Below are 18465 nucleotides of genomic sequence, written 5' to 3' on the forward strand. Positions count from 1 at the left end.
GATGCCTGGATCGACAAGACCCAACCTTTGCCCGTAGTTGTGCTTCTCTTGTCTTTTCACCAAGACCCATCTACAGAGGGCAGGAAAGATGTAGAGAGGATAATAGGGATGGAGGGTTAGATGTTGGATGCTGGAAGGAGTGGATAAAGGGGGTGGATAGAAAGGGCAGACCTTTGATCTTCTTGAAAATAAAATCTACATAAAAAGAAGGAAGCTGAGAAACAAAGCAGGGAGGGATGAGTAGCAAGCGCAGGTGCAGCCCAAAGACTTTGTTTTCTAGTTTGAATTAAAAATGAGAAATATTGATATGATATTCATCAAACATGAATTCAACACGTTTGTATTATGCTGTATTAACACTTTTCTTTTGCTTTGTGTGTGCTTTTGTAGAAGAGGTCATCTTGGCGGATGATGACAATGAAAACAATTATGATGGTATGAATCTGCTGCTCCTGTTACATTACAGATTTTATTGTGTAATGCTACAAACATTTAGCACATGAGAGCAACATCAGTTATGTTGTGTCATGGAGCCAATGCTTTTTGTCCCACACAGGATCCCGTAGGAGAGCCACAAAGAACCACAAGAGCAAAGCTGAGCTTCTAAACCCAGAGGAAGGAGAGGGAGATCTGGCAGTGGGTAAGATGCTCACTCACTCACTCACTCACTCACTCACTCACTCACTCACTCACTCACTCACTCACTCACTCACTCACTCACTCACTCACTCACTCACTCACTCACTCACTCACTCACTCACTCAAACCACAGGTACATGCAGACACAGATCTTATCTTGCATATCAGCATCACTTGACCCTGCTCACCTTCCCCCTCCGTCCCTCTCCTCTCCTCTGCTGCTCTGCTCTCCTCTCCTCATGTTACATTTTTTCTCCTGTACTCAACCCCCCTCATCTTTCCACCTTTCTTTTGTCTAACCTGCCCTTGCTGCTTTCTTCCTACTTTCTCCTCCAACACCTCTTCTCAATCCAAAACAGTTCTCCTCCTGCTCCTGTTTTCACAAAGAAAAATTATTTTATTTATTTATTTTTCTTAATTATAATTGCATAAATCACTAGACAACACAACATTACTATTTGAGGTCAACTGGAACATTTTGTGTATGTATATTTTACTGCATCTCCGGCAGTTTGATACAAATCAGGGAAGCTAATGACATTGTAAACACTCATGTAACTCAGGATGTAGATGTTTTAACTAATCACACTTCTGGGAGTCTCTGTTGACTCTGCATTTTGGTACTTTTAGTCACTGATGGTGTTTTGTGTTTTATATGTGTATTTGTTTTCATTTTATGTTTTTAGTGTGGTTGCTGCTTCTGTCTTGGCCCAGGCATAATAAAAAAAACAAAACAAAGAAAACACTTTAGCTTTCTCCAGATCTTAAATGCACACAAACATGCCACTTAACTACTGCTTACGTCAAGGCACAGATCATGATATACCAATGTACCTTGCATATACTTCCAGGTTCACCCTTTGCCCGTGCCAGTTTAAAGAGCTCCAAGCTCGAAGGATCAGATTTCAAGCGGCGGGAGCGACGACTTCGCTTCCTTATCCGACACGTGGTGAAGTCGCAGGCCTTCTACTGGACCGTACTGTGCTTGGTGGGCCTCAACACACTGTGTGTGGCTGTGGTGCACTACGACCAACCAGAACCCCTTTCGGATTTTCTATGTGAGTAGGAGGGCGGGGGATAGATGGATGCAGACTTAAGTGTGAGCATGCACAGATTATCTCAACAAATGCTCTCATCACAGATTACTGGAAGGGAGTGGGTGAGCAAATTCTCAAGTAAATGTGACTACATCCATGAAAGAGCTGACCCAACAGCTCTACACAAGCACATCTAAACGCACAATGTGCTCCTCTTGCAGACTGTTTTGTTTGCACTTTTTTTGTAAAGTATCCAGCACATATACAAACACATACTCACAGGTCTGAATGTTTTTGAAATGAGGGACAAAATAGAAATGAAACAATGAAACAATTACACATTTATGACAAAAATATGAAACATACAGTCAAATAAGATTTAGTATAATACACTGCCCTTCCCAAAAAAAGTCACACACACAATATTTTTTTGGACTGCCTTTAGCCTTGATTACATTTGCTGAACACATTTGCTGTGGCATCGTTTCGATAAGCTTCTGCAGTGTCATACATTTATTTACGTCCAGAGTTGCATTAATTTTTCAAAGATTCTTAATGGGGTTCAGGTCTGGACTCTGTGGTCACATTGGACCACATTTCTTCCTTGAAGATGATGGTTCCCCACTCTCCTTCCAGTTTTTAATAATGCGTTGGACAGTTCTTAACCCAATTTTAGCAGTCTCAGAAATCAACTTAGATGTTTTATTTGCTTGATGCCAATAATTTAACCCTTCTGAAACAGATTAACAGATTTTCCACGACCATAGGATGTGTCTTCCGACATGGTTGTTTAAGAAATGAGACTGCATCAGTTAAGGTTAAATAAGTTGTTGCCAGCTGAAACATAATCATCCATGCAGTAATTATCCAATGGGAGGCTCTTACCTATTAGCTTAGTTAAATCCAAGTGGTGGATTTAATGGGCAGTGTATATACATTAGCCTTTATCCATCTCCACTTTGTGATTCACACTCCTTTTAATTGTTACATAAGTAAAATACAGTTTGATCCACTGGTTTATATTATTATAATGTGAAAAAGAAGCTGCTCTGTACCTTGAGATAACTTGTTCTGATTTCAGTATGTCACCCAAATGGTGTAACCCAGGCTGCATAAACATTATAGTGTGAGTCTGAGTTCAGAGGAAGCGTGAAAGAGTTTTTAAATTTACAATACAAAAAAAACTAACTTTTATGTATTTTTGAAATTTACAAAAAAAATTATAAAAAATATATATTTGCATTTCAAAGACATAAATACATGTACAGTAAAATACTGCCCTTCCATTGATGGATGGATGGGCGGACACCCCTCATGTTTGAGCTCCTCCTTTTCCTTACTTCTCATCTTCTTCCCTCCGTGCAGATTTTGCTGAATTCATCTTCCTGGGAATATTCTTGACAGAGATGATGGTAAAGATGTATGGCCTGGGCAAACAGGCCTACCTCAACTCCTCCTTCAACTGCTTTGACTGCATTGTGAGTCCCACGGCACTTTGGGACACACACTAGCACAAAGAAACCAGCAAACACACAAACACAAACCACTCATTTCACACACATGTACATACACACTGACTTGCAAAAATCTAATGATGATTTTCTGCACGTGATGTGCTCATTCAAGGAATAACACCGTGTTTGTTTGTATGTGTGTGTGTGTGTGTGTATATTTGTATTAGGTGATATGTGGTAGTATATTTGAAGTGCTGTGGTCCATCATCCAGCCGGGCACGTCGTTTGGCATCAGTGTGCTACGAGCTCTCAGGTTATTGAGGATCTTCAAAGTCACCAAGTAAGTCCGTTGTAATAGAGTTGTATTGCTTCTTCTATTCATATAAAGGAGCTAATATTACACTCATACTGGCCCCAACTAACCACAAACCCTCTGTCTCTGTGTGTCAGGTACTGGGCATCTTTACGTAACCTTGTCGTCTCTCTGCTCAACTCCATGAAGTCCATCATCAGCTTGCTCTTCCTGCTCTTCCTCTTCATAGTCGTGTTTGCCCTGCTGGGCATGCAGCTCTTCGGAGGACAGTCAGTGCTGTTTTCCTTTAACTCAGCTTCTCTCTCTCTCTCTCTCTCTCTCTCTCTCTCTCTCTCTCTCTCTCTCCTTCCTTCCTTTTTAATGGTCCTCATTTAATTTTGAAAGAGATTAGTTTCTGTTAATTACAAGGTTGTCTAAGTCATTTTTCGAGCAGTTTTTTTTCCCGACAGATATTTGTTGTGCTCGTAAGTTCTTTTCTTTCCTCTCCCACTCTCACTGTCCTCCTCTCCAACTCTCTCTCTCTCCTATTCATTTTTTCCCCTGCTAGGTTTAATTTTGAAAATGGCACTCCTTCGACCAACTTCGATACCTTCCCCGCAGCAATAATGACAGTGTTCCAGGTGAGTAGAGGAGACGATGTACTGTAAAGTGGAGAGAGGGAGGGAGGGAGGGAGGGATGGAGGAAGGGAGAGACGGAGAGGTTGGTGGAGGAGGGGGGAGCAGAATGGTAGGAGGACTGGATTAGGGGAAAACGATTAAAAGACTGAAGAGGATTTGCACAAGAGGAAGTGATATAAAATGTAGAATGCTATTTTTAAATGTAATTAGTCAAAATCATAATTTAAACAATATGTCATTACAAAATCACTAAATGTCCTTGAAGTGGGTATAGCCTCATCTTGCGTATATGTATATTTGTGTGTGTGTGTGTGTGTGTGTGTGTGTCAGATCCTGACCGGTGAGGACTGGAACATGGTGATGTACGATGGCATCAAGTCTCAGGGCGGAGTCAACAAGGGCATGGCCTTCTCTGTCTTCTTCATCGTACTCACACTTTTTGGCAACTGTATCCCTTGACAGCACACAAAGTGCACACAAAGACAAATGTTTTATATGTTAGTTTTTCATTTTAGTTGTTTTTTAAGTCAGTCATTGTATGGTGTATGTGTATGTTCAAAACTCCCACATGCTAGATTTCCTTTAACTCCACGTTCAGACACCCTGCTGAACGTGTTCTTGGCCATCGCCGTGGACAACTTGGCCAACGCACAGGAACTGACAAAGGTTCACGGCAGTCTCGGTTTTACTTAGCTTCTCCTGAAGTACAGGAGTTATGCTCCTCTGTTCAATGAATTCTTTATGTTTCCTTCATTTGCATTATTACCACCTCATCCATCTCTTGCTTTTAATTTCTCTCCTAATTGCTCTCTCTCTCGCTCTCTCTCTCTCTCTCTCTCTGCAGGATGAGCAGGAGGAGGAGGAGGCTGCCAGTCAGAAGATCGCCCTGCAGAAAGCCAAGGAGGTGGCTGAAGTCAGCCCACTGTCTGCTGCCAATCTCTCCATCGCAGCGTGAGTTTCTGTCTCTGCTGCCTTTGCGCGCTTCTTGTTGTCTCTATTTGAACACACTTTCACACCAGGCAGGACAGTATGGCTGAACACTTGCTCATGTCTCTAAAGAAACTCACTCAGCAAACAGAAGGCAGGGGGACCGCACTCAGGACTCAGGACTTACTGTAGCACAGAGAATTGTCATTGATGAAGGCTGTTACTGAATATGTCATCTGTTTAAGCCTGAACTCCACACCACATTTCTTCATCAGGTATCAGATGCTACTGTAAAGAGCTCTGTACATCACAGTGAGCTTCACAGATCTTGTCCTGCTTCAAAAAGATTAGATCTAGTAGATGCAAGTCTTTGATGCGCTCCTTTAGCAACACTGTTCATGTTCTGATTATATAAAACAACATTTCAGTTTCTTCAAGCCAAATTTAGTGACACACTATAACAGAAAGTGTTCAGACTCCTCTGCTTTTTCACATTGTGTTATGTTGCAGCCTGATGCTAAAAAATGACAAAGTAAAACCCAAAAGTTTCGGACTTCTCATGCCTTTCTTCAAGATGCTTCTATGCCTTGATTCAAGCTGTAATGAATACATTCAAATTGAATGGACATTATTTGGAAAAACACACACACATATCTCTATGTAAGATCTCCCAGCCGAAAATGCATATGCAAACAAAAACCAAGCTTTGAGGCGGCCTGACACTCCTCTGGGGCTCAGCCACACTGACCACCAGGCTCTGGGTCACCTCTCTTACTGAAGCTGCATGAGTTTACCACAGTCGGACAACATTTTTGCGAAAAAAAATTCTTGAATGCTGTTTTCACTCATTTCTGTAGGGTAAAGATTTGTATTATTTTAGCATAAGGCTGCGGCATGATCTCTCCTCTCCTCTCCTCTCCTCTCCTCTCCTCTCCTCTCCTCTCCTCTCCTCTCCTCTCCTCTCCTCTCCTCTCCTCTCCTCTCCTCTCCTCTCCTCTCCTCTCCTCTCCTCTCCTCTCCTCTCCTCTCCTCTTCCTTTTCTCTTTCTGTTTTTTCTCTTTATCTTTGTCATACTCTTTGGTGCATTCTAAAACACGCACACACACACACACACACACACACACACTCACCAGTGTTGGATTGATCCAGTCCAGCCCTCCTCTGGTCAGCAGAGTCACAGTCTTTGATATCTTTTCTCTGTATACACAGGGGTCTTTCCTTTCGCTCCCGGTAAAGTTCACACACTCTCAGTTACAGAGACACACGCACTCCACATTGTGATCTGTCTGTGAAAAAAAAAAGCACAACAAGGGATCCCACACACGCACGCACGCACGCACACACACACACACACACACAATACACACTACATACTCACAGCCCTGACCTTTAACGCTTGATGGTACATCAGCTTCTGCTCACTTTATGTCACACACCCATTATCACACATATCGCACACAGATTCAATGAACAAACACACCTAGGAACTTGATTTTAAACAAATGCTCCTAACATGTTCATCCTTTTGTGAATCACACTTCTTGTTAGTGTACGTACTGTATGTACTGTACTTCAATGTGCTGTGAGTATTTGTGTCTGTGTATCAGTAAGCTTATTTTAACTTGAGTCCCGTTAAGGTTAAATATTTATTTATCACTACAATGCTTGTTTATATATGTGTCTGTATATCGGTGTATATTGGTGTGTGTGTGTGTATTTGTGAGAGAGAGAGAAAGAGTGCCATACAGCAAATACGACAGATGTCTCTACATGTAATGAATCGTTTCAGACTTTAAATAAAGAGTAGGGTTAAGAAGAGTCAGATACAGAACAGCCAGATTTTAGATTTTAGTTAACTTTTTCCAACATTTTTTTTCATACACTGTCTATCATAGTACAAGCAATACGGGGGTGCGCTGTGCATTACATTTCCACTGTATTAGTGTAAATCCAAATCCCTCATTTCTGTAGCTTTAAAAGGGAAAGACATTGAAATTCCAGTGGAGTTAGTTTTTTTTTCTTCCTTTCTTTCCCCAAGCATCGAGCAGAGATTTTAAACTTGGGGACATCAGTGGTGCATGAAGAATCTCTTAAGAAGATATTCTATGGTGGATTCAGGATGGAGGCTGCCATGAAAAGCTACAGAGCGCTAACTAGCTCTCTCACAATGACAACACTCTGCACCCTCAAACAGCCACATAATCTTAAGTGAGCTCAGGAATATAGCAACGATTTAACAGAATCAGTTTCTAATCACTTTACTGTCATGAGTCTCACCAGTGTTTCCAATAGTTAATGCGTTAAACTGAACACGTTGTCCTTAGTTCTCTAAGTCTTTTTTTCCACAGTTTAGTGAAATATTTCTGCCGTATACACACAAGTTACTGTTTCTTTTGTGTGTGAAGAAATATGCTTGTAGTTTAGTTTATGTAGTGTAACAGTGAATGAAGAAAAAAGGGCAAACAGAATTGATGGAGGAGAAGGAAAGATAGGATGAAGATCTTAGGGGGCAAGGGTAGGAATATGCTGCAATGGAAAAAAGGTTAGAAAGAAAGAAAGAAAGAAAGAAAGAAAGAAAGAAAGAAAGAAAGAAAGAAAGAAAGAAAGAAAGAAAGAAAGAAAGAAAGAAAGTTACTGTACAGACAAACAGGAACATCATGGATACAGCGAGGAAAGCTATTGTAAAGGAAGATCAGAACAGGGCAGTGTAAGAGAGTGATGCAAGAAAGATGAAATGTGTGAGACTGCAAAAAGGAGGACAATGAAAAATAAATAGGATTGTTTTATATTCAAAGATGGAACAAATTGAAGAGGTGAGTGTGTGTGGATGTGTGTGTGTGCGTGTACATGTGTTTGTGTGTGTGTGTATATGTGTTTGTGTGTGTAAAGGGTTGCATTCCAAAATGCTAAATCTTCCTGGCAAAAGTTTTTGAGTTCAGTTTTTTCGGCACATATAATTTGGATCGCGGGCAGACCAGTTTTTTGTTGTGTTTTTCCTCTTTTTTTTTTAAATGGTGGATGGATAACCCATTTTGGAATGAAATCCTCCTTCTGTTCTTTCGTGCCATCTCACTCACCAGCTGTTTCCCTCCTCAGCAACAAAGTACACAGTGAGTGTCACAACGCTACCGACCCCTTTCTGGACTGGTATTTATTTATTTGTTTATTCATTTCTGAATCCCTTCTGTTTATTGACTTTACCAACCATTCCTTGCTTTCTTTTATTGTGTTTTCGAACACCCTCCTTTCCATGTTCCTTTGTTCTCAACTCTTTTCCGAACTACATAGTTGGCTTTCTTTAGCTGTTCTTTGTGTTGGCTTATTTTCAAGAGTACATTTTCTGTTGCCTGCACCTCGCAGTACAGCTGTTGCTTTACTGTGGTTGACTGTTGGCCCCCCGAGAGAAATGGGAGTTAAAAGTTGATTATTCATAGAAGCTCTGGAGGGTAAGGAAGGAGGTGGTCACTGACACTTTTTGGGGTGTAAAGTAGATTAAAGTCTGCTCAGTCAGTCTGGGGTGCCTGTTTGGCCTTTTCCCCCTGCATGAAGCCTCAGATAGTAAATACTGGAGTAGTTTGGGTAGGTTAAATATTAAATCATCAGAACAAATTCTGACCTTGCCTCAGTGTTATCCTCCATTTTGTGTCCCCCACATGGTTTACCAAAATAGGGCTGATCCTGGCTCTGTGCTTTGGCAAGCTGTGTAGACACCCAGAACCTTGTTCTGTACAGCTGCCTTGTCCTAGAGGTTCAGCCAAGTGATCCTTTACGTGTCTGTGGCTCCCAGTGTGTTTTTATGTCCTGGCTATTTTTACGTACTTATATTTTGGTGTTGGTTTTCGCATCATTTTCACGTCTTTGTGTGTATATTTGCGCTGCGGTGTGCGTCTGCGAGCGGGTCTTTAACGTTCCCATTCCCATCCCTTCCTCTCCACCCTGTTTGGTCTTGCAGTAAGGAGCAGCAGAAGAACCACAAGGGAATCAATAAGTCGGTGTGGGAGCAACGCACCAAGGAGCTGAGGAAGCAGACTCTGGCAACCAGCCGCGAGGCCCTGTATAACGAGCTGGACCCTGACGACCGCTGGAAGGCAAGGGCAGGGAGCGGGGAGGAAAACAATGTAAAGGACAAGGCAAACAAAGGCCACTAGACTTGTGCTATCAGTGTACACAAGAGATGGCAATCATGTTGATGATGATGATGATGATGATGACTTATGTTGTTGTTTACCTGATGTATGACTATGTAGTTTATCCTTTATTAATAGTAGATTAACTATCAGTCTTCTATATCCTTTCTCTGGTGTTTGGGTCACCAGTGACCCGTTTTCAGGTTTTAAATGCATACAAGTAGCTACCACATAAATTTGTTTATAGCATCAAGGCTTTTCGACTTTGTCAGGAACCTCAATTTAAACAAAATAAAACAAAAACTTTTTTTTTCACAAAATTCTAAAATGCTCTGGTTAAAATCATGACATTTGTGGTGTTAGGGTCAATTTTGACCCAGTTATAACGATACAAACAATAGTGAGAGTTCAAACTGAAATCATAAGTGCAAAACCAACCTTTTCATGGATAAGGAAGTCTAACAATGTAACCAAGAGATGAGAAACAAATGGGATGATAAATAATAGTTTTAGTGTGTTTTACAGCTGATTTAAGACTCTGGTCAAAACCGACCCTAACACCATAGATGGTAGCAGAAAGCTGACAAGAGGAAGGTTCAATTGAAGATAAGGGGTTCACTGAGAAAAAAAAGGCCCAGGGGCCCACACCAAAAAATATGAAAACCAATATTTTCATGGATAAGGAAGCCTAACAATGTAACCAAGAGAAGAAAAACAGATTGGATGAAAAAAAAACGTTTTTTGTGTATTTTACAGCTGATTTAAAACCCCGGTCAAAACTGACCCGAACACCATAGATGGCAGTAGAAAGCTAACACAAGAAGAAGGATACTGTATTGACTCAATGATGCCAAAAGTGACTTTAATATACTTTATACAGCAACTTCAACCTTTCCCTCTATGCTGCCTCTCCATCCTCTCTACTCCTTGCAGGTGAATTACTCACGGCACATCCGCCCGGACATGAAGACCCACCTGGACCGACCCCTGGTGGTTGATCCCCACGAGAACCGCAACAACAACACCAACAAGACCACCGCCAACAATTCCGACCTCTGCTTCAGCCAGCACCATGCCGCCGACGAGCTCCACAGGCAAACGCGCCTCCACGAACAGGGCGCGCAAGTAAGCGGGGACGGCGGAGGAAGCTCAGGTCCGGTCAGGCCCCCCTTGGAGCGGGGCGAATCCACAGAAAGCAGGCGGAGCCGCAAAGGCGAGCACCGCCACCACAGCTCTCACGTCCGACTGGACGCCACGGTGATTCCCGGGCCGGGCTCAGAGGAGAGGCCGTCCAGGCGCCACCACCACACCCGGAGCGGCAGTCGGGGGGGAGGCCAGTCGGAGCACAGGAAGCCCAGGTCGCATCGAAAGAACGCGGAAGACGGCGAGGATGGTGTGGGAGGAACCGGAAAAACGGGAAGACACAAGAGCAAAGGGGTGGATGGAGGCGGAGAAGGAGGAGAACAGGAAGGAGCCGGCGATGGCAGTGAGAGGAGGCCAAGAAGAAGTCGCCATAGCAACCAAACGGATGGCGAGGGGAAGAGGATGTGCCAGCATAGGAGGAAGTAGGTTCAATGCATACAGCTATAGATAGGACAAAGACATTTTTGGATATTCTTTTATGTTTCAGTATTATGATGATCTTTGTTCTCATATATTGTGTATTTCTCTTTGTTCTCTCCTTCTCACTCCCTCTGTCTAGGGACTGCAGTGTCCCTAACCTCTCTACCACACGGCCCATCCAGAAGAGCCTCTCTAGGCAAGACAGCCAGTACAGTGAGGATATGGACAACCTCATGAATACCAAACTGGTCTCTGGCTCACCTAGCGACGGTCACCCTAATCCCGTCTCCAGCCGCGTCGTTGCCCCCGGCTTTGGATCTGCCCTCCATCTCGCTAACAGTGGCACACATGGGAGTTTGGTCACATTAGATAGCTATGGGAACATCGGACATCACCGTGCCAAGAGCGTCATCAGGCTGCCTCACCCTGACTACACAGCAATAGACATGCCAATTTTTCCATCCACCAATGCCATACTGCAGGGTAAGGGCAAAAAGAGTGTGTCTTCATTTTCACACACCGTCTTTGTCAATAACAAAGTTTCTTTTTCACACCATCTCACCCCAACTTTTTTTTTTCACTCCCTCTCTGATGCAGTCAATAAAAATGCCAACACGGAGCCTTTGCCAGCGAAGGAGGATAAGGATGATGATGACGATGAGAAGGGAGGTGAAGGAGGACCCAGGCCTATGCCTCCCTTCAGCTCCATGTTCATCCTGTCCACCACCAACCCGTAATGCTCACAAATACATCCCCACACCCTCACCTATACTGTATGACCCATTGCAGGCTTGAACACAGAAAAACTCAGTACCTGAGACATTCACCCACAACATGAGTTTCTTCACACACAGAGGCAGAACACACGTCACAGTGAAGTAGTAAATACAATGTTTTCCATTGTAAAAACACAAGAGGGAAAAAAATGGCTGTTGTCTGGTGTCCCTAGGTTTCGACGAGCATGTCACTACATCTGCACCCTGCGTTATTTTGAAATGGTTATCCTGCTGGTTATTGCCATGAGCAGCATTGCCCTTGCTGCTGAAGATCCTGTGTGGCCCGAATCCCCTCGCAACAATGTAAGAAATTTCACTTACATCGATGTAGCAACGCTTTTGTTGCGTGAAATTTTGTATACAATCAAGATACAGTTTTCTTTATTTGTTGTGGTGTCATTCCAACCTGCTACATGGACCTGAGAATAGAAATAGATATAGAGTATGACATAAACATGTAAATCAAGTATTATTTTGATTGTCAGTAGATAATTTAAAGATGTAATTTTGCTAGTTTTCCAAGTTAGAATGAGATAAACCCATAGATTATTCTTTCACAATATGTTTAGTAGAACATGTGTATGTTTTCATGTCATATACATAATAAACAATAATATACAAAACAATAATAGCAAATACTACAATATGTTTATCGCTTAAAATTTGTATATTATAATGTAATGAATAAATAGTAAATCATACATCAATGTAATATTATTGTTGGACATCTGAATTTGAAATCAACATGCACACACACCCTGTCACTGTTTTTCCGCCAGCAGGATTCAATGGCAAATCATTCCCTCCTTCTCTTTGTACAGGTTCTGCGGTATTTTGACTATGTCTTCACAGGTGTGTTCACATTTGAGATGCTGATCAAGGTAAGTCAATGTCCCGAATCACCTAAGCAATTGAGAATCCCAGGTCAAATTTAGGTTAGACACTCTTTTTATTGCACGCTGCGACCGTGCCCAGGGGCTCTCATCTCATCATCATGCTCTTAATTTCTCTTCCAGATGGTGGATCTGGGGTTGGTCTTGCACCAGGGCTCTTATTTCCGGGACTTGTGGAACATCCTTGACTTTATAGTGGTTAGTGGTGCTCTGGTGGCCTTCGCCTTCACGTAAGTCTCCCACCTGCCTCCCCCCTCCCAAGTCCCCTCCTCTGTTTCCTCCTCGCTCCTCCCTCTCTTCTGCCTGTCTACTGCCTCACTGGCACCTTGGAGTACAGCCTCCCCTGTTCTTCTCTAATGAGCCATGGCTCATTTTTGGGCTTCTCCTTTTTATGCCTCTCTCTCTCTCTCTCTCTGACCTCTGCTCTTTCGTTCTATCGCACACAACTTCTTTCTCTCTTAGCATTTCTGTCTCGCGCCCTCTCCTCCATTGAACTTTTTCCTCTCTATGCTTACAAATGGCCAAAACACCAACAGCTGGCCATTTCCTCTGCCTTTTCTCTCTCATTCAACTGACACTCCTGCCATTTCTATGCCCCACCACCAAATCCCCTGCGCCCCTACATGGTATAAAACAATACCCCGGCATTCCCTTCCTATCCAACTCCTCCTCCCCCCTGTGAGAGGTGAGGACCACCCTTTGCACCTGTAACCCTTTAGTGCCCAGGGCGTTCTAGATTTAAATGCCCCATGCAAAGCCAGGCCAGGTCATGCTGACCTCGCTTCCAAAAATCTCCACACCCTTCACTACGGCAAAGCAGGTACTTCAAACCCTACTTAATCTGCATGACTGTGAGGATAAATACAGTTACATTTGCGTAACTCAATTTAGTCAGGACTAAGGTTATGAGTCATATGCCGGGAATAAAGCATGAATTGTAAGTTATGGGATTTGCTGTCCTGCTCTTGCATGGTTGAGAAGAATGTAAAATGAAGCAGACCTGCAGGTCTGCAGTCAATGTTTGATATATTGTAACACTGGTATAGTTTAAAGACAATCAATTCAGTAAATCTATTATTCTAATGCCATAAACCCACGCACAGATTCTGAAAAAAGTAATCTGCAGGAACAAAAAAAAAAAGTGTGTGTTCAATCCTATTCATAACTTTTAAAATGCAATCTGTATTTTCAGGAAACAACAACGTGTGCAATATATGCATTCATATTCCACAAATGCGTTTTGTGGTAGTATGAGAGGGATATCCCTAAAGTGGGGTGACAGGGTGTGGGTTCTAACATTCTGGCAACAGGAGAGTTTTTTATTTTATTTTATTCAGTGTAGAAAAAATATTTTGTCCTTATCAGTCATTTGAAATCAAGTTTAACTTAAATTCCCTCAAGCTACAGAGGCATGTTTTAGTTGTTATTTATTGCATGAATATAAAGAATGCATTGATAACACAGGGCTGAATAGTTAATTAATGTTAACTCTCTGTGTTTAGTGTATTATAATGGTGGGAAGGGTAGTCTGTTTGGGGGGCATGAAAAATGTTGCCTCACAATTTTTTTTCAGCAGCGGGAGGCTTGGCAAAGTAAGCCCAGTCCTGGACTACACCCACTGCCTTCTGTCATGTGCACCCTGAATGACAGGCACACAGGACTAGAAGGACTAGAAGAGAAACTGACACAACAGGGCTACTGACAAAAATCTGTGCAAATTAATATTAGCTAGTTATATCTACCTTTCTCTCTCTTCACAATGTCCCTCCACTTTATACATTTTTTAAAAGCCTTCTGCAGAATTGTGTAATTGCAACAAAAACTGAATGTTTGCCACAAATGGTTGCAACCACTGTAAATATTTCTGCTGTAGATGTGCTAGAAAAGTTTCAGCATAGTCTCGTGTAGTTTAGGCTTTTCAGATCCGATAAAGGAGTACAGTGTACTCCAGTACTGATACTGAGGGCATAAACATGGCAGGTGCTCCAGGGTTCTAGTGGTGGTGCCCATCCTAAAAGGTGTCTTTTACCTCAGTCTTTCTCATGAACACTCTTCCCCCTGATTTCAGTTTAATCTACTTGTTTATGTGGTACATATAAACCTGTCCGTGTTTTTGTTTCTGTGTGCTTTTGTCCTGAACTCTGTCCTCTAACCTCTTTGAGTTAAATTATTATGTGTTTCAACTTGTCACCATTTTCTTCTCTCTGTCACTAAGTCTAGTATAGATTTATAAATATGCAGTATTAAAAGTGAGGTAGATTTACCAGACAAAAACCACAAAACGCATAAACTTGAAATTCAAAATAATAAAAGACCATTCAGAAGGAGCATAGCAGATTAACATATTTAAATCAATTAGGTGAATTAATAGGCAATATATAGATGATTAATAAAGACAACTGTAATTATCTCTGGTACAGACTGTATGTTAACATAGACAAACTCAGAAAACAATCAATTAAGCCAGTTGAACCAATAAAGTCTGATTTAATTACGATAGGGGTTAACGACACTAATGGCCGATGGGGAGATCCCAACCAGTCAGAACAGACTCATACACATCCAGATAGTGCCTTAATTCAATTGGTGGAAATCAAACAGCACTCCAGAAAGGCTCAGCAGTCTCATTGGAGATGTTTATCGCTCCTTTAATCCAATTAGTCTGGTCTGCTGGTGTCTTGGACCGCTTGTGCCGCTGTCCTGCACATTTCTGCAGCTGGACTGAGCTTTACATCCAGACAGGCCTTCAAGGCAGAGATGCCTGCATGGTAAAAAGTGCGTTTGGAAAGGAGTTCCTTGACATGTAGAGAATATTGTATATTATGTGGTCCCTTTGCTCTTACATTTCTAACAGTCCTCGTTTAAGAAAAACATGTCTTTCAGCTCACAGTTCATCTCTGATTTTCAATTCACAGATTTTAAAAGTTCACTGTGGACCAAATTAAAGTAGTAAAAGTAGTAGTTAAATTATCAGTGTAATTAAGCAATCTGGTATTTTCTAGATGAAATGTAAACCAGTAAAATGTCCCGTCAGATAGGACAGATAGCTTGTTATAGTGATTATTCAATGATTGAGACAGTTGCTTGGTGCTCCGAGTGTTTATACTACAGTACATGTGTATGTTTGATATAGTATCAGTAGTGTGGGTGGGAGGGTTGATCTAACAAAAAGCAGGCCTTCTGTTCTCTTTTTCTCTCTCTGTCTCATATGGATGTTTTCCCTCAAAATCCCTCCTTTATGTGTCCCATTCTGTTTTTTTCTCCCACCCTTTGTCTTTTTGTCTCTCCCTTTGTCTTGCTGTCTCTCACCCCTGTCTCATCTCTCCGTTTGGACCACCAGCGGCGGCGGCGGGTAAAGTTCTCTTTCTTCCTCATTTCTCCTTCTGCACTCTTGGTGCCTGTTTGTCTGACCACACATGTCTCTCCTGTTCATCTATGCCTCATCACAGTTGACTTCTGTACTTATTTATTCTTCCCTTTTTTCCATTGTTCACCATGGAACAGCTCTGACTCAAACACAACTAAACCTCAGGTTCTTAACTGAATTAGACGGACACCGTGTGATATTTTGTTCTGTTGCTGTGGAAGCTAAGAGCGATATGCTCATGTTCATACATACATATGCTAGCGCACACTTATATACACCTGTGTGCACACTTGCACACACAAAGCCTACTGACACACAACCACTGGCAGTCCATCTGGTATAACAGCTGTAAGACACATGCAGCTGTACCAACAGCTGCCTCTTTCCCTGAGGACCACAGTCAGTGACCTTTGAAATAAATCTCTGATCTGAGGAATTTAGAAAAAATGTTTTCCAAAAAAAACAACAACAAAAAAGAACATGAAAAAGTACTATGGACACTTTTTGCAGTTTCTACATAGCCAATATTAGGCTGAGTTGTCCATAGAAAACCAACACAGGCCCCAAAAGGACAAATTGCAGTGGGCCAGCATGTTAGCAATAGCTATGTAGCAATTAAATAAAACTCTCAAATCAGATTTGGTTTGGTGCTAAAGTACAGGCTTGTTTTCTGTGAGTTTCTAGCTTTATGACACGTTTAGTGCAACTGAAATGATAATTCATCTTCTCTTACGTATCCTTAAAAACAAAAAGAGGTTTGGCTCAGCATTTCAGCCTGAAATGCTTGCTAAAATATCTTTGTCTTTGGCAAAATGGCCTAAAAGACAAAATTCCATGCTGTTTGAACAATGCTGTGAAACCAGCTAATCCTAGTTATAGGTTAGAGCTCATAGTAATTAACTGGTAGAGTCATCAAAAGAGAGAGTTTGGCTGTTTTTACCTCTTTGGAGCACACTGTCACACTTCTAAATTGTGACTTACATTTAAAATTCAAGCAGTTTTTTTTTTCTTGACCATTTCTGTACGACAGTCAGAAAATATATGGTCACTTCTGTTTAACTGAGACTATGACTAAACTCTCTCTGCAAATGTCTCTTGTGTAGAATAGAGATCTCCATCACTTTAACTGCTGCTTAAAAGAATAAAAAATGCAGCATGGGAAGCAAGGTTTCAATGCAGCATGAATATATTTCACCATTAGCTGGGCATGTGCAAACCAGGTCTTTTACTGTCTTTGTAAAGCATTGAAATACATTGCAAAGTATTAAATGGGTGTAGCTACCAGATAGCATTCAGACAGGAATGATATCAGTTCTTCCCATAGCATGTACTATAGTTGTAATACACCACCTGACTCTAGCATGTAGCTACGATGCTAACCTCACATTTAGCGATAAGGCTTAAGTGTAATATGATAGCAATGCTGCATGTGTTGCTATGTATTTAACCCAGACGCAGTTACTCATTTTGAGTTAACTCGGACACAAATACCATCAAGGAATGGCTGCCCACTGCCATTTTGGAATCAAGGTCTAAGCCCGTCATATCACCGTCAACCCACTGACTCTTTCAATATGTGTGTGTATGTGTGTGTGTGTGTGTGTGTGTGTGTGTGTGTATGTGTGTACGTATGCATATTTGTGTGTTGGTGTGTGTATGCATGTGGGCACATACAGGGGGAGCAGTAAAGGAAAAGACATCAGTACCATCAAGTCTCTGAGGGTACTGAGAGTGTTACGACCTCTGAAGACCATCAAACGTTTGCCCAAACTCAAGGTATGTGAAGTTCGGCCGCAGATCTGAGCTGCCTTTGCTGTGCATCTGATCAAAAACCAAAGATTTAACATCATTTTACATTATCTGCCCTTCATGTTTTATTAGTTCACAGTGGAAATAACCTGCAAATGTTATAGTTTTGTTGTAGCAGTTCAAATTTCTACTTTTTTCCACACATAATTTCAACCCAATTTTTCCCTGTCTGTCTCGATCCACAGGCCGTGTTCGACTGTGTGGTGAATTCTCTGAAGAATGTGCTCAACATCCTGATCGTCTACTTACTCTTCATGTTCATCTTTGCCGTGGTGGCCGTGCAGCTCTTTAAGGGACGCTTCTTTTACTGCACTGATGAATCTAAAGAGTTTGAGCGCGATTGCAGGTCAGGAAATACAAACTACATTTACTTTGCAGTAAAAAAAAAAAAAAATTCTGGTCACCTTCTTAAAGCAGAAGTAAGCGATCCGGTCGTTTTGGCTAATGCTGCGTTCCAGGCAGGCTTTTGAAACCGTAAATTACAGCTTCAAGTCACGACTTACGACTTTGTAGCGTTCCAGGCAACCCACTCATGTTTTTCCGACCTGTTTTACCTGTGAAAGTCACTATAACGGCCACTCGTAACTTCCGACCTGTAAACTCGTACCAGATCGAACTGGTACGACTTCACAGGTCGGAAAAACACGAGTTACGAGTTGCCTTGAACGCACCATAACCGCCCTCGTCCCTACGTCACCACATTCAGGCGCATCCCTTGGCTGCACCAGACTGGCTCTGGCTGCACACACAGCCCTGCATGCCGTTCTCTCTCCTCATTGGATAAAACTTGTAGGATACGAGAAAAGTTTTCTCCTCGGCTCAGAGCAGAGCAGAGGGACTGACAGACCCGTGTTTCGGTCCAAACACTCTATGTAAGTGATTGCTGTCGGAAGATATAATTATTTAAGACTTATATTAACACAAAAATATCGCTTACTTCTG

At 42.0% G+C, this 18465-nt stretch overlaps 1 protein-coding gene across 20 annotated transcripts in view; it reads left to right on the forward strand.

Moving 5' to 3' along the window:
- The window catches only part of cacna1aa (calcium channel, voltage-dependent, P/Q type, alpha 1A subunit, a), an 80075-nt gene that overhangs the window by 29182 nt on the left and 32428 nt on the right, over positions 1-18465 (forward strand). For 14 of the 20 annotated variants that reach the window (XM_085784526.1, XM_085784533.1, XM_085784516.1 and 11 more), the window contains exons 9-28: positions 391-435; positions 557-640; positions 1491-1697; positions 3042-3154; positions 3358-3470; positions 3581-3712; positions 3991-4063; positions 4392-4509; positions 4660-4727; positions 4906-5012; positions 8085-8135; positions 8941-9106; positions 10049-10680; positions 10818-11161; positions 11276-11411; positions 11628-11757; positions 12276-12335; positions 12471-12577; positions 17391-17490; positions 17709-17869. In XM_085784526.1, coding sequence (XP_085640652.1) covers positions 391-435; positions 557-640; positions 1491-1697; positions 3042-3154; positions 3358-3470; positions 3581-3712; positions 3991-4063; positions 4392-4509; positions 4660-4727; positions 4906-5012; positions 8085-8135; positions 8941-9106; positions 10049-10680; positions 10818-11161; positions 11276-11411; positions 11628-11757; positions 12276-12335; positions 12471-12577; positions 17391-17490; positions 17709-17869 — 2947 coding nt within the window. The remainder of the gene's footprint in view (positions 1-390; positions 436-556; positions 641-1490; positions 1698-3041; positions 3155-3357; positions 3471-3580; positions 3713-3990; positions 4064-4391; positions 4510-4659; positions 4728-4905; positions 5013-8084; positions 8136-8940; positions 9107-10048; positions 10681-10817; positions 11162-11275; positions 11412-11627; positions 11758-12275; positions 12336-12470; positions 12578-17390; positions 17491-17708; positions 17870-18465) is intronic. The other 6 variants (XM_085784527.1, XM_085784536.1, XM_085784534.1 and 3 more) reach the window with 3 other exon arrangements.

Source organism: Trachurus japonicus, chromosome 8, assembly GCF_045865225.1.
Source record: "Trachurus japonicus isolate A0001 chromosome 8, Traja_1.0".
Taxonomy (NCBI): Eukaryota; Metazoa; Chordata; class Actinopteri; order Carangiformes; family Carangidae; genus Trachurus; species Trachurus japonicus.